This window comes from Hyperolius riggenbachi, chromosome 3, assembly GCF_040937935.1.
Source record: "Hyperolius riggenbachi isolate aHypRig1 chromosome 3, aHypRig1.pri, whole genome shotgun sequence".
NCBI classification, from domain to species: domain Eukaryota; kingdom Metazoa; phylum Chordata; class Amphibia; order Anura; family Hyperoliidae; genus Hyperolius; species Hyperolius riggenbachi.
The window spans coordinates 71139760-71155218 of record NC_090648.1 but is presented as its reverse complement, the minus strand read 5'-3'; the positions used below and the strand labels follow the sequence as shown (position 1 = coordinate 71155218).

At 43.1% G+C, this 15459-nt stretch overlaps 2 protein-coding genes across 3 annotated transcripts in view; both read right to left on the bottom strand.

The window, feature by feature from the left end:
• The window catches only part of LOC137562728 (beta-1,3-galactosyltransferase 1-like), a 147509-nt gene extending 144014 nt beyond the window's left edge, over positions 1 to 3495 (bottom strand). Inside the window, exon 1 of the mRNA XM_068274365.1 lies at positions 3476 to 3495. The gene's annotated coding sequence lies outside the window, so the exon portion shown is untranslated. The remainder of the gene's footprint in view (positions 1 to 3475) is intronic.
• Positions 3496 to 10311: 6816 nt separating this feature from the next.
• Positions 10312 to 15459, bottom strand: part of LOC137562726 (beta-1,3-galactosyltransferase 1-like) — a 258153-nt gene continuing 253005 nt past the window's right edge. For both annotated transcript variants that reach the window (XM_068274355.1, XM_068274354.1), the window contains exons 3-4: positions 11467 to 11629; positions 10312 to 10881 (exon numbers count right to left, since the gene is read on the bottom strand). In XM_068274355.1, coding sequence (XP_068130456.1) covers positions 10868 to 10881; positions 11467 to 11629 — 177 coding nt within the window. In that variant the 3' untranslated portion in view covers positions 10312 to 10867. The remainder of the gene's footprint in view (positions 10882 to 11466; positions 11630 to 15459) is intronic.

Here is a 15459-nt window from a genome sequence, read left to right as displayed (position 1 = left end):
GATCTCCTTAATATATTCTCCAAATTTGAGGCTCTTAGCATTTAAGGGGGCTTTGCTATTAACCCTTAAAGTCGGCGGCTTTTTTATATTATACGGAGCGTTACGGTTTAACGCGAAATTACGGTAGCGTTTAATGCGAAATTACGGCATGAACGAAACGCGAAATTACGCGTTGAAAATTACGCTTACGGTATTTTCAATTACGATTTTAATGGCAATTACGCTACCGTAATTTCGCATCGTAATCGCAAATTTCGCATGCGTAATTTTAGTAATGCGAAATTACGAAAATTTCGGCTCAACTCTACACCTACCTAATCTAACCTATCCTGGGGGGCACCTACCTAATCTAACCTATACTGGGGGCACCTACCTATCTAACCTATCCTGGGGGGCACCTACCTATCTAACCTATCCTGGGGGGCACCTACCTAATCTAACCTATACTGGGGGGCACCTACCTAATCTAACCTATACTGGGGGGCACCTACCTATCTAACCTGGGGGGCAGCTACCTAATCTAACCTATATTGAGGGGGCAGCTACCTAATCTAACCTATACTGGGGGGCACCTACCTAATCTAACCTATACTGGGGGGCAGCTACCTAATATATACTGGGGCAGCTACCTATCTAACCTATACTGGGGGGCACCTACCTATCTAACCTGGGTGGCAGCTACCTAATCTAACCTATATTGAGGGGGCAGCTACCTAATCTAACCTATACTGGGGGGCACCTAACTAATCTAACCTATACTGGGGGGCAGCTTTCTATCTAACCTATACTGGGGGCAGCTACCTATCTAACCTATACTGGGGGGCAGCTACCTATCTAACCTATACTGGGGGGCAGCTACCTATCTAACCTATACTGGGGGCACCTACCTAACCTATACTGGGGGGCAGCTACCTATCTAACCTGGGGGGCAGCTACCTAATCTAACCTATACTGAGGGGGCAGCTACCTAATCTAACCTATACTGGGGGGCACCTACCTAATCTAACCTATACTGGGGGGCAGCTACCTATCTAACCTATACTGGGGGCACCTACCTATCTAACCTATACTGGGGGGCAGCTACCTATCTAACCTATACTGGGGGGCACCTACCTAACCTATACTGGGGGGCAGCTACCTATCTAACCTAAAGTGGGAGCATTAACTTATCTAACCTGTATTGGGGGCACCTACCTACCTAGCTAGTCTATACAGGTGACAACTATACTGGCTACCTATATTGGAGGCACCTACCTAACTAACCTATACTGGGGGCATCTACCTATCTAACCTATGCTTGGGGCAACTATTCTGGCTACCTATATTAGAGGCACCCACCTAGCTAACCTGTACTGGGGACACCTACCTATCTAACTTTTACCGGGGACGCCTGCCTATCTAACCTATACTGTGGGCAACTATACTGGCTACCTATGCTGGAGGCACCTACCTGGCTAACCTATACCGGAGGCAACTATACTGGCTCACCTATGCCTGGCTACCTATACTGGGGGGACCTATGGCTGGCTAATATACTGGGGTACCTATTCTGGGGGAATCTATACTGAGTGCAACTAGACCTGGCTAAACTACACTGAGGGCACCCATACCTTGCTTCGGGGGGGGGGGGGGGGGGGGAGCACCTATACCTAGCTAACCTTTACTGGGGATACCTATAGCTGGCTACCTATACTGGGGGAGCTTTCCTGGGTAACCTATACTGGTAGGCACCTATGCCTGGCTACCTATACTGGGAGGCACCTATGCCTAGCTATGTGTACTGGGGGAACCTATACCTAGCTAACCATACTGGGGCACCTATGCTGGATACTTTTACTGGGGGCACCTATGCCTAGCTACCTATACTAAGGGCACCTATACCTGGCTTCCTATACCTGGCTATCTATACTGGAGGTCTAAATAGTGCATCACAAAAAAAGTTCACGAGCAGTGTTGCTTGCGAATTTTCGCCAAAGTCATTTTCGCATCGAAAATCCCGTTTTCGAATTCAGCGAATTTTCGCGAAAATCTTCAGAAATATTTGCGTTTTCGACCAGCATCGAAAATTGAAGAAACGTCACTGTATGCGGACGCTTATGCCCTTATGCGGAAAAATGTCCGCAATAATCCGCTAATACATGCGTATAAACGCAGTTAGCGCACGCGTACGGTACTACGACTACACGGAAATACGTACGCGATTAACTACAAATTTAACATGAAAATAACGGGCATTAGGCGAAAATTAACGTGAAAATATTCGATCGAAAGTTCGCCTGTCGAAACGAAATTAGGCGAAAATTCGGCGAATAGAATTTTTGCATTTTCGCTCATCACTGTTCACGAGTCCATGGGGTGGGGGTGGGAGCAATTTTTACACCCTTGCTCTGGGTGCAATTTAGCATAGAAAATGCCCTGCTGTGGGCTATATGCAAACCGCACCACCTTCATGGAAAGTGTGCCTGCATCATGTACAAAAAAAGAAAAGGTTGCAAAGGGAGGCATGGTGAAGTCTGCTATACATAGGACTGCTTATGGAGGAGGGAGGCAGCCAATGATGTAGGGGTAAACTGAGATGCTATACAAGGAAACGTGGAGGAGGATGTGAAAGCTAGACTAGAGGGCTAGATAGCAAAAAGAATACATTTGCTCCTCTAGGTGTACTGTAAACTACAAATTCAGGTGCATCTTTGGCTTAGGGCCTGTTTCCACTTGTCAGAAATGCTGTGCAGTGGACTGTGCAGAAAAAAATTGAAAAGAAGAGCCATCAGAATTCACACACTGCAAGGCTAGTGTGCAATTTGCCTGTAATGTATTTAGTCGGAAATTCGCTTGCGGTTTCGCTATGCGAATTTTACATGCGAATTTGCGTACGTTTTCACCTTAAATCAATATAAAAGCACACAGGCACTGACATGGTTAAATTTGCATAGTTACAAACAGTTGCGAATTTTAACGCGTTTTCATGTTTAAATTTGCATACAAATTCGTTTTCGCGTTTTCCGCAACGGAATCGCACCGCACAAGGAAACGGGCTTTAACAGTTTCAAAAAATAATGAGTTGCCTGGTGTTACCCAACCTTTTTTTTTTAAATTACACACACCTGAATTCAAAATAAACTGAATAAACCTGCATGTGATGTTACACTATGTCCCAAGGAGATACCTTGTGGACATTCATTGTGATAAAGATGACAGCAGTGCTTAGTATTTACCACTAGATGTCACTGCCCACCACAAAACACAGCACTAGTAAAGAAGCTCTAGTAGTAAAGAGATTGCAACATATTTATCAATACTAGGGCCAGGAAAATCAGAACTGGAACAAAACTTAATAAGCAGGTGTCAAGAACAAGAATTCTGATCTGGCCGCTCTTTGTATGAGCATGTCCAGAGAATCAAAATGTTGGTGTCTTTTGCTGTTTGTAGGCATGTAAATAAATACAATATGTACCTGCAAATGAATATTACATACTTCGCTGTCAGTTCCTCTCAGAAGCCCACCATTTTCTTCTAACAACGATCGCTTTCAGCCAGAACTGAAATATATAATTTGCTGTCAGTTATTTATCAGTTGCTGTCAGTCATAACTTAAAGTGAACCTGAACTGAGTAAAATTATTTAAGATAAACATATGATGTACCTGCAAATGAATATTACATACTTACCTCACTGTCAGTTCCTCTCAGAAGCTCACTAATTCTCTTCTTGCAACAATTCCTCCCATTTCTGACAACATTTTGTCAGAAATGAAATATATCAGTTGCTGTCAGTTATATATCAGTTGATGTCAGTTATAACTGAAAGGACAACTGATGAGCAAGGTAATGTCCATGTTTTCCTATGGCTCAAGTGGGCGATATTACAGTTTAACAGTGTGCTGACCCGGAAGCTGTTATGGGGTAATGACCATTTTCAAAATGGAGGACGGAGAATTCCATGAATTTCATTGATCACTGTGGACAAACAGAATGCAGGAGAGGGGAGAGAGATTGAGGGGTAGACTACATGGCAGGTAAGAATGACGTGTGTATGTTTATTTTGACTTTTAATTTTCAGTCCAGCTTCCCTTTAGAGAGAACCTGAACTGAAAATAAAAAGTCAAAATAACCATCCACAGGTCATACTTACCTCCCATGTAGTCTACTCCTCAATCTCTTTCTCCTCTCCTGTGTCCTATTTGTCCACTGTGCTCAATGGAATTCTCTGTCCTCCATTTTAAAAATGGCCATTACCCCATAACAGCTTCCTGGTCAGCACACTGTTAAACTGTAATATCGCCCACGTGAGCCATAGGGAAACATGGACATTACCTTGCACATTCAGTTGTAACTGACAGCTGCTGATTTATAACTGACAACAACTGGTATATTTCAGTTCTGACAAAATATTGTCAGAACTGGAAGGGATAACTGTAAGAAGAAAACGGTGAGCTTCTGAGAGGAACTGATGGCGAGGTAAGTATGTAATATTCATTTGCAGCTAAGTCGTGTGTTTATTTTAAATCATTTTACTCACTTCAGGTTCCTAAAGGACCACTATCAAGAAAATCGTAAAATTTAAAATACATTTAACCACTTCAGCCTTCAATCGTTTTTTCACCTTATGCACCCAAACAATTTTCACCTCCAATTCATTCCCCAATAATATTGATCTATATCTTGTATTTTATTTGCCCATTTGTCCCGCTTATTACACCATTTAAATGATGTCTCTATCACAATGTATGGCGCTAATATTTTATTTGGAAATAAATGTGCATTTTTTTCAGTTTTGCGTCCATCACTATTTACAAGCTTATAATTTAAAAAAATATTAGTAATATACCCTCTTCACAAACATATTAAAAAAGCTCAGACCCTTAGGTAACTATTTATTTATTTATTTTTAATTGTAATTTTGTTTTCATAAAAATTTCATTTTTCATTTGGGTAATTTTTGGTGTGGGTGGTAAACAGTTAATTTTAAATGTAATAATGTGTGTTTATTTAATAAAAAAATGTATGTAGATGTATGTAATGGTACTGTGTAGCGACTCAAATGTCTGATTATATGGAGATCTGCAGAATCACCAATAATGCAGACTCTATACCAGATTATGTGGTGACCTGCAGAATCACCAATAATACTAGTATAGCAGAGGAATACAATAATGTGGTATTTGGTGCAACAATAGAACTGATAGTCTTGGCTGTACCTCTCCAGAGGAGCTGGAGGGCCCTAACAGTACAGAGCCCCTCACCAGAGACAAGGGCCCTCTGGTGAGAGTAGAGGAGTCAGACTAATCGAGTTGGCAACAGTGAGGTAAGTGTCGGTACAAAATCGTAAGGCAAGAGAGTAATTGGTAATCAGGCAGAAGGTTCAGCAACAGAGAGGTAAGTATCGGTATAAAATCGTAAGGCAAGAGAGTAGTTGGTAATCAGGCAAAAGGTTCAGCAACAGTTAAGGCAGATAGGCAGAAGTACAGAGTCAGAAAGCAGGATCAGAGTCAGAGTTAGCCGAGAATCATACACAGGAAATCAAATACAATATCAGCAATGTCCTAATCTTGGTGTGAAATCCTTAGCATCAACACCAGGGATCTAGTCTAAGGTCTGAGCGCTAGCACACGAGGTATTCACGACAGCAGACGAGGAGCAACTGACAAACAGCTCCTTATATGCTGGGAGCGTTTCTGCAGCGCCACCCAGCCGCTCAGCCAATCCGCAGCTAGCTGGAGTCAGCTGACCGGTGAGTCAGCTGACTCTCCGTTTAGCTGCATAAAGGTCCTGCCGCCGGGCGCGCACACGCGTAGTCCGTGCCCTGTGTGCGGCCGAAGCACCTGTCCGTGACGGCGAGGCGGGGACCGCCGCCGGCTGACATGCGGAGACGGCGGACATGCCGCTCTCCACTGCGGCGGCATCTCCGTCGCCTGTTACAATGTAGGGTTTTTTTTTAGTACTGGAAGCGAGCACTCTCGCTTCCAGGAAGTATAGGGAGGACGGGAGACTTTTTTTTTCTTCAGAAAGATTGCAGCTTCTCAAAGAACCCGTCGGTCTTTCTACCGGGGACTTAGATCAATGAATGGGAACTATGTTCCCATTCATTGATCTCCAGGCTAACGGGCAGCGGCACAGAAGCGCGATCGCAGCGCCGCAGTAGCAACCTTTTGGACGTACTAAAAACATCCAAAAGGCTAAAGTAGTTAAACACATAAAAATAAGAACATTTTTTCCAGAGTAAAATGAGCCATACATTAAATTTCTCCTATGTTGTTGTCACTTACAGTAGGTAGCAGAAATCTGACATAACTGACAGGTTTTGGACCAGCCCATCTCCTCATGGTTTTGTTTATCTTCAAAAGCACTTAATAAATGGTAGTTGCTCTGTCCAACTGCCAAAAAAGTGTGCAGCGAGTAGGAAGGCTGGCCAGCATCATTGTATACATCCTTTTCAGGGAATGTATTTTAAAAACCTTGCTGAGAATCCCCCATGAACAACAGATGGACTAGTCCAAAACCTGTCAGTTCTGTCAAATTTCGACTAGTACTGTAAGTGACAGCAACATAGGAGAAAAGTAATTTATAGCTCATTTTTATCTGGAAGAAACCTACTTCTTATTTGTATGTGTTTACATGCATTTTAATAGGTAAGTAGGACCTGTGTATGTTTATTTTGCCTTCTAATTTTCAGTTCAGGTTTGCTTTAGGCTAAGTTCACAGTGGGACGTTAAAGTCGCACGTTAAAACAGCATTTAACGCAGAATAACTCACTGCAATGAAAAATCAATGCCCCATTCACAGTGCACACGTTGCATTAGTGACTAACGCTGCACGTTAAGTAAAAGTACTGCATGCAGTGCATTATACACGTTATTAGCTGCGTTGGACTGTTTGCACATGCTCAGTAATGACTTGGAAGCATACTTTTCATTGCCTGTATTTTTTACTGTATCTGCTGTATGCGACGGTAACGCTGCGTTGCCACTTTTTGAGCGCGTTGCGTTGTAAGCTTGCGGTGCGACTTTAACGTGGCATCAAAACGCAACGTCCCACTGTGAATCTAGCCTTAAGGCTACTTTCACATGATATCCATCACCTTGCGTATTTAGAAAAAATAAGATCGTAATGGTGATGGAAAGTCGCATCACGCTTTTTTGATGCGATGCAAGACTTAGCAGCATACAGTCCATAGACTTATGCTTGCTTGTACTGCACCCAGAACCACACCCATATAATTGCACTGCATGCAGTACGTTACCCTCATGGAATTTGTTGTACCGCACCTCAAACAAGCCAGTGATCAGCAGGCGCTGCAAATGGGCTCCTAGTGGGTCCTAGCCCTGATCCTGTTTGCAAGGACAATTACAGACAATGATATTCTTGCAGGCCTGCTGGGGGCAATCCAGAAAGAGTCAGGTCACACTGGCACCTGCCCCGGGCAGCACTGTTTTGGGCACAACCATAGACCATAATGTTAAATACGGCTACAGCAGCGCAGAGGGAATTTCACTGTAATTCAGGTGTCTGCAATTGCTGGCCCCCCAATTTCACCACAAAAGGAGTGAATTAGGTAATCAGTATGAAAATATTTGTTGTGTTCCCCTGGAATGCCTAGCCCAGGGAGAGCCGTCTCTCAGCTTCACCCAGCGCCCAAACTGCAGCCACGGGCAAAGTACAGACGCAATTTTTTTCCTGTGTGGCTCAGTATTCACCACTAGATGTCACTGTCCATCAAGTAACACAACACTCATAGGAGAAAGCTCCAGGCCTGCAGGGTAGCCTACTATTTACATAGCTTAAAGAGACACTGAAGGAAAAAATAATAATAATAATATAAGGAATTGGTTGTGTCGTACGGATAATTACTAGAAGATTAGTAGCAAAGAAAATATTCTCATATTTTTATTTTCAGTTATAAAGTTTTTTTTCATAACATTGCATCATTCTGTAATATTTGCAGTTTACACACTACTCAGCATTCTAAATGTTTTTACAGAGCAGTCTTGTGAACTATTGACCTGTCCTCTGGCAGAGAAAAAGAAAATACAGAGCCAGACACTTGAGATAACAAGCTTCAGAAGACAGAGCTCTCTGCGACTTTGACAGTTATGGAGCTCAATGACTTTTTTGTATAGATAACAACTGGAGTTTCTTAACTCTACCTGTACTGGAAACAATATTATACTTAGGTCACTGCTCCTAATGTTTTATTTCTTAGCTGTACTACACATACAAATCATTATCTCGTCATTTTTTTTTCACTTCAGTGTCTCTTTAACTTCTACTTCATCTCAGTGACCTGAAAGACAGGTTTCCTTTTGCACAGCAGGCTGCAGCCTCCTTACAACTCTCAGGGCCAGTGCACACCAAAAACCGCTAGCAGAATCACAAACGCTTAGTGTTTTTTGAAGCGGTTTTTCAGAGTGATTCTAGGCATGTGCAATACGATTTTCTAAACATGCCTAGAGTTTTTTGGATCGTTTTTGTGTAGCGTTTTTTTATATTTTCCTACAGTAAAGCTGTAACTGAACAGCTTCTGTAACAAAAATGCTTGGAACATCACTCTGATCTAATGCTTTTCAGAGCGATTTTTCACTTTACTATACTTAACATTGAGGCAAAATCGGTTTAGAAATCAGCAAAAATGCTGCAGGACCCGAGTTTGCGTTTGGGCAAAAAAGCACATCGCTCTGGTGTGATCCATCCCATTGAAATATAAGCAGAATCCGTTTATTTAGCCAAGCACGGTTGGACCGTGCCCGGATTTGGCACAGTTGATTGGCACAGAAAGAGAAATACAAGACAAGATGATACAACAGAACAAGAGCAATACAACAGAACAGGAGTAATACAACATTTGCAGTAGAGCAATTGCGGGTCTAGCAGGGACACAACGTGTAGCAGAAGATAATTCTAGTACGACCTAAGCAAGGCAATAAACAGAAGGCCGAAGTTAGATATTAGTCCGGGGGGGGGGGGGGGGGGAGGGGGGTCAGTGGAATGGGCAGAGTTCAAGAGTCTAACATTAGCCAAGCACTTTTCAAAAGCTTTTTGAACTTTTCAAGCTGTCCTGATGCCCACCGCTCCAGCCGTTCTCCACTGTCCCCGTTCTTTGCTACCTAAATGCCCCCTAACAGTCTAGTACTGAACAATCTGCGCACAAACTGTTTATTGGTAGCTAACGTCGTCCATTTGTTGCATTTGTTTTGAATGCAAGTTGTGTAATCTGCCTGTGTGTGGGCTCTGCACATCTATGCAGTTGGTCAATTCAGTGCAGTCTGTACTTGGAAGTGCTGCCACCTCCTCCTGTTATACAAAAATCTACTTATGGCTATCTGCATCCATGTGTATCAATTTGCATTCAATTTTATCTAGTTTTAGAGTCTAGTGCATAATTTGCATCTATTTTGAATTCAAAGTGTGTATTTAAAGAGGAACCATAACCAAAGATTGAACTTCATCCCAATTAGTAGCTGATACCCCTTTCCAATGAGAAATCTTTACCTTTTCTCACACGGATCATCAGGGGCTCTTTATGGCTTATATTGTGGTGAAATCCCTCCCACAGTGTGATGTCAGGACCAGGGTCCTGACATCACACTGTGGGAGCCTTGTTGCATTGTGGGAAATAACAGCTGCTTCCAACTGCCAAAAATGCATCATCTCTTTCCACAGACATGACCTGCTAGCAGTAAAGATATCACCATGTGATAAGTGTTAGAATGTAAATCAGGGAGAGGAAAAATGTTACAATGGGCAAACACTAACCAAATCATTTATAAATATTTATTGTACAAATTAAGCACATTTTTCATTACATTATTTTCACTGCCGTTGCTCTTTAAATCTTTGGGGATTGTTGCACACCTCTGTTGGTAATCATTTCAGTTGCAGCCTGAATAGGAGCACTGCCAATTCCTTTGCTATTGCTTAACCTGCTGGGCGTTCTGAGGTTTTTTTTCGTTCGTTTTTTTTTTAATATCATGTAGCTAGCCTAGCGCTAGCTACATGATTGGCTAGCTACATGATTCTCCCCTTCCAGCTCCTTCCCTCCCACCCTTCCTATCGCCGCTGGCGATCACGCCCATAAGGAAATCCCGTTCTGTATGGGATTTCCTTGAGGGCTTCCTCCGTCGCCATGGCGATGAATGGAGTGATATGTACATTAGGGTCTGCACACCCATAAAAATAGACCATCAAGCTAAAAGACCAATGTATAACCACTCATGGTGCAATGTTGTACAAATACATAAATATAATACAAAAGAACATGCACACCAGACAATAAATGCTTTTAAATGCAATGCTTATTATTAAAGTGAAAAACTTGTACATGAACCCCGATAAACGGGCAGGATACAAACAAATACATAGTAGCACAATTTTAACTGAAAAATGAGCAGTCACACAATATTACAATATCCTGACAAACACAGAGATGGAGGAAAGTCAGAATTTACCCAACAGCAGCGCTGTTTCGAGGCAATTTGAGCCTCTTGATCACGGGCAATGAAAGTCCAAATAGGCAAGCAGCAAAGAAGCAACAGATGCGATCATGCAGGGCGGCGTCCTCTTCATGCTGTGTCCATACTAGGTTTAAATACATATCATCTAACAGCTCATTGGCCCAAAGCACCGGGGCCGGCCCTAGTGACGCATGCGTATAAGCGGCAATTGCCGCCATACGCATTGACGTCACATCCGCTTCCGCCAAGCTCCGCAATGCAAAAGTCATTGCGTACAAATGTACGCATTAGATGCAGACAATCAATGCGTCCATGCGGACTTTTTGCCATATAGAATTCAGACTTTGCATATATGAACGGAGAAAAGTGGAGCGTTACCCTGGCTACAGTAGATGCTTCCTGGTTCAGTTTAACGGTGCTTTACCGGGCAAAATCTATAAAGAAACACAGACAGATATTTTTAGAACAACATACTAAATACAGATATTTACATAGCAACAATACCATTAAAATATATTAAAACTATCCTTTTTGACAGTAATCAACAGTCTACAAAACTGACAGGTCTACCTCCTCATTAAGACCAAATGGAGCTTTAGTCTTTAGTTTGTAAATCCAAAAAAGTTCCCTACATTTCAGTTTTTGCTCCATATCACCACCTCTCCACGGTTTTTTAACTATCTCAAATACCCTATAGCGTAACTGCGATATACAGTGACCAGCAGTGTAGAAATGGCACGCCAACGGAGAATCCATGTCACCGCAGCGAATATTGCTGCGGTGTTCACAGATGCGCGTGCAAATGTCCCTGCCGGTTTGCCCAACATAGAGCATCCCACAAGGGCATATGATAATATAAATGACCCCTATAGAGGAGCAATTGGCAAACTCATCAAGATATATGCGAGAGCCAGTTCTAGGGTGCGAAAAATACGGACCTCTTGCGACAAAACCGCACTGTACACAGTGGCCACAAGGATACATCCCTTTCAAAGCTGGTAAACCTGAGAGCCAATTACCTGTATTTCTCTTTTCAGCCACTGGCATATTCCTGGCATGAACAAGAGTATCGCACACACGTCTCGATCGCTTGAATGCGCACATGGGGGGTTCTTTAAACAAAGGGGCCAATCTCTGATCACTGCTGATGACCGACCAGTGCTTACGCACAATTTCGAAAGCCTGTTTTGAGAGAGGAGAATAAGTCAAAATCAGCGGTATCCTTTTTGATAGTTCTTTAGGTTTATATTGCAACAGAGACGCCCTGCTCTTACCGGAAGCCCTGGACAAGGCATCAGATAGTATTTCCTCACTGTAACCTCTTTGCCTAAAGTCAGTGTACATCCTACCCGCCTCATTAAAGAAAGCCTCATCTGTAGACGCAATGCGGCGGATTCTCAGAAATTGACTATATGTTCTTTTGTATTATATTGATGAATGGAGTGATGTCATAGACGTCGTGACATCACAGGAACTCCCGATCCACCCCAAAGTGCAGCCTGGCGGCGATTGGCCAGGCTGCGGACGTTGGGTAGTGACAGATCAGCGGCGGCGATCAGGTAGGACATGCAGCAAGCAAAGTGCTTGCTGTGTGTTTTAAAAAAAAAATTATTCAAATCGGCCCAGCGGGGCCTGAGCGGTGCCCTCTAGCGTCTCTGGACGAGCTCAGCTCGTCCAGAACGCTAGGGAGGTTAAAGGATACCCAAACTGACATTAGACATGATGAGATAGACATGTGTATGTACAGTGCCTAGCACACAAATAACTATGCCATGTTCCTTTTTTTCTTTCTCTGCCTGAAAGAGTTCAATATCAGGTATGTGAATGGTTGACTTGAGTCCTGACTCAGATAGGAAGTGACTACAGTGTGACCCTCACTGATAAGAAATTCCAACTATAAAACACTTTCCTGGCAGAAAATGGCTTCTGAGAGCAAGAAAGAGATAAAAAGAGGAATTTTCTTATCAGTGTGGGTCACACTGTTGTCACTTCCTGTCTGAGTCAGGACTGAGTCAGCCACTTACATACCTGATATTTAACTCTTTCAGGCAGAGAAAGAAAAAAAAGGAACACAGCATAGTTATTTGTGTGCTAGGCACTGTACATACAAATGTCTATCTCATCATGTCACATGTCAGTTCGGGTATCCTTTAAAAGAAAATAAATGTGGCAGCCTCCATATACTTCTCACTTCAGTTGTCCTTTAACCTCCCTGGGGGTATGATTATTTCCAGATTTACAGTGGCTTGCAAAAGTATTCGGCCCCCTTAAAGTTTTCCACATTTTGTCACATTACTGCCACAAACATGAATCAATCTTATTGGAATTCCATGTGAAAGACCAATACAAAGTGGTGTACACGTGAGAAGTAGAGATGTCGCAAACCTCCGATTTTTGGTTCGCGAACCTCCGCGAACGGTTCGGTTCGCGAACCGCAAAAGACTTCAATAGGGAGGCGAACTTTGAAAAATAGAAAAAATTCTAATGCCTAGAAAAATGATAGAAAACATGTTTCAAAGGCTCTAATACCTGGAGGCAGACATGATTGAGTGTAATACACATTATATGTCCCAGGCTAACATCTAGGTTTCACACAGATAGGACTCCCTCCTACCGGAGGGAGGAGGGTCTCATTTGCCGGAGAATTATATTATTTCAAAAGCCAGTTTACATACCATAGCTGAGAATTGAACCCAGGTCTCACTAGGTGGTGGGCAAGTACCTTAACCGCTGTACCACAACAGTACTGACTGAAGCTGGCCTAGCATTTACCATTTATGCTCAATCCAAGAGAAAAATTAGACAAGATAGCAGTGTTAGGAAGACTTGCCTAAGGTCTCCTACTGAATAGGTGCTGGCTTACTGAACAGACAGAGACGAGATCCGAACTCTGGGCTCCTGTGTCAGAGGCAGAGCCCTTAACCATTACACCATGCAGCCACTGCTTACAGAGATGTAGCCAGACATGGCCTTGTATTTTGTGTTCAACAGTTGTCCAAAGAGAATCCCAGATAGCCAGGTAGATTCATATCTCTCTCTCTCTCTCTAGTAGGGATGGTCACCGCTTTCCGCGGAATTGTATTTTTGAGCATAAATGGATTGAGCATAAATGGTACATGCTAGGCTGGCTTCAGCATGTAGTGTTGGTGAGAGAGAGAGAGAGATGAATCTACCTGGCTATCTGGGGTTCTCCTTGGACAACTGTTGAACACAAAAGACAAGGCCATGCCTGGCTACATCTCTGTAAGCAGTGGCTGCATGGTGTAATGGTTAAGGGCTCTGCCTCTGATACAGGAGACCAGAGTTTGAATCTCATCTCTGTCTGTTCAGTAAGCCAGCACCTATTCAGTAGGAGACCTTAGGCAAGTCTTTCTAACACTGCTATGTTGTCTAATTTTTCTCTTGGATTGAGCATAAATGGTAAATGCTAGGCCAGCTTCAGTTTAGTACTGTTGTGGTACAGCGGTTAAGGTACTTGCCCACCACACAGTGAGACCTGGGTTCAATTCTCAGCTATGGTATGTAAACTGGCTTTTGAACTAATATAATTCCCTGGCAGATGAGACCCTCCTCCCTCCGGTAGGAGGGAGCTCACAAGAGCCTAATTAAAATCTCCCTAGCAGAGTGTGTAGCAGCTGTCCCTTAACTAATTAGTGTAGGCAGACAACTGAGTCAAATGGTATAAGGACCTTGCTTGGAGGAGGGAGGGCCTCCAGCATTGAGAGGTGTGTGTAGCAATAATGTGTCTGCTGACTGTGATGTAGAGGGTGCACAACACGATGGAGGCTGGTGTCACAGACCGCGAGCCGGTCTGCGGGTGGGGTAAATCGATCAGCGTCAGAAATCCTCTTACACGGTCATTTGTTCATCACGAAGGGTAACCCGCATTCGCAATTTGATGAACTGACTCGCGAAGGGAGCGTTCTGATACCAACCGAATCACTCCACACACATATACAATTCAAAGATCTGCCACCAAGCGAGTTACACAGCCCGCTACTGTAATTTTACTAGGACTTCGAGAACACTTTAGTAACCCCTAGCAGTATGTAAGAATCTGGGCCAGATCGTTATGTCTGGGCCGGGTTCTCGCATACGGGTTATAAATGTATACTTCTATTAAACACAGGGTAGCGAGTTCAGGAGAATAGGTACGATTGTGTATGTTCAGCAACAGGTCATAACCGCTAAACGATTTTTAAACGTTTAATAACACAAATGCATTACATACAGTTATATACACCTATTAACATATAAAACACAGAGCTTAAAAATAAAAGGAATAAAACAGAAAGTTCTTACTTAGTTAGCTGAGCAGTCCATTTGAAGCATGAAGAAAATAGTCCAGTTTAAACGTAGGCATTCAGCTTAAAAGTCCTTTGTACACAACATGCGCCCGGTTCTTCCGTGAGCACATGTCTGGACTTCCCTAGTTGATGTAAATTGAAGAACTGGGTGGAGTTCCTTGCAAACGCTTTTTACTGACCAGAGTTTTGGGGCGGTCACTACCTGGAAAATAGGTGTGTTTGAGGCAGGGTTACCTCCTGGCAGTCAGGTTACCACCCCCAGACTTGGAGCAAGGAATGTACCAATTATTAATAATTTGTGTAATTCCGCCCCAGATGGGTGCAACGCAAATCCGAGACCATATTCATAAGCAGCATGCGACTCTGTATTAAATGAGACTATACACGTCTAGTCTAATGAATTTGCTCTACGCATGCCGGATAAAGGGGTCTCTCTATTGATTGCTGATAGCCAGAAAATTATAAATCATGTGAGTGATAGAACTGATTTCTGGGTATCAGGAAATGTGTTTGTTGTCTTTCTGTGCCAAACCCATCTTGAATTATTAATAAAGTAAAGGTTCTCATTGTGTGAAGCTATGAGCTTGGAGGGAAATGTGAGTCTCAACCAGTTTGAGCTGGTTTGGTGGAACATGAGCTATGTGACCAAATGTCTGCTGTCCAGGTGGTCTGGCCACGTGTGAATTCTTTCCTGACCTGAACAGG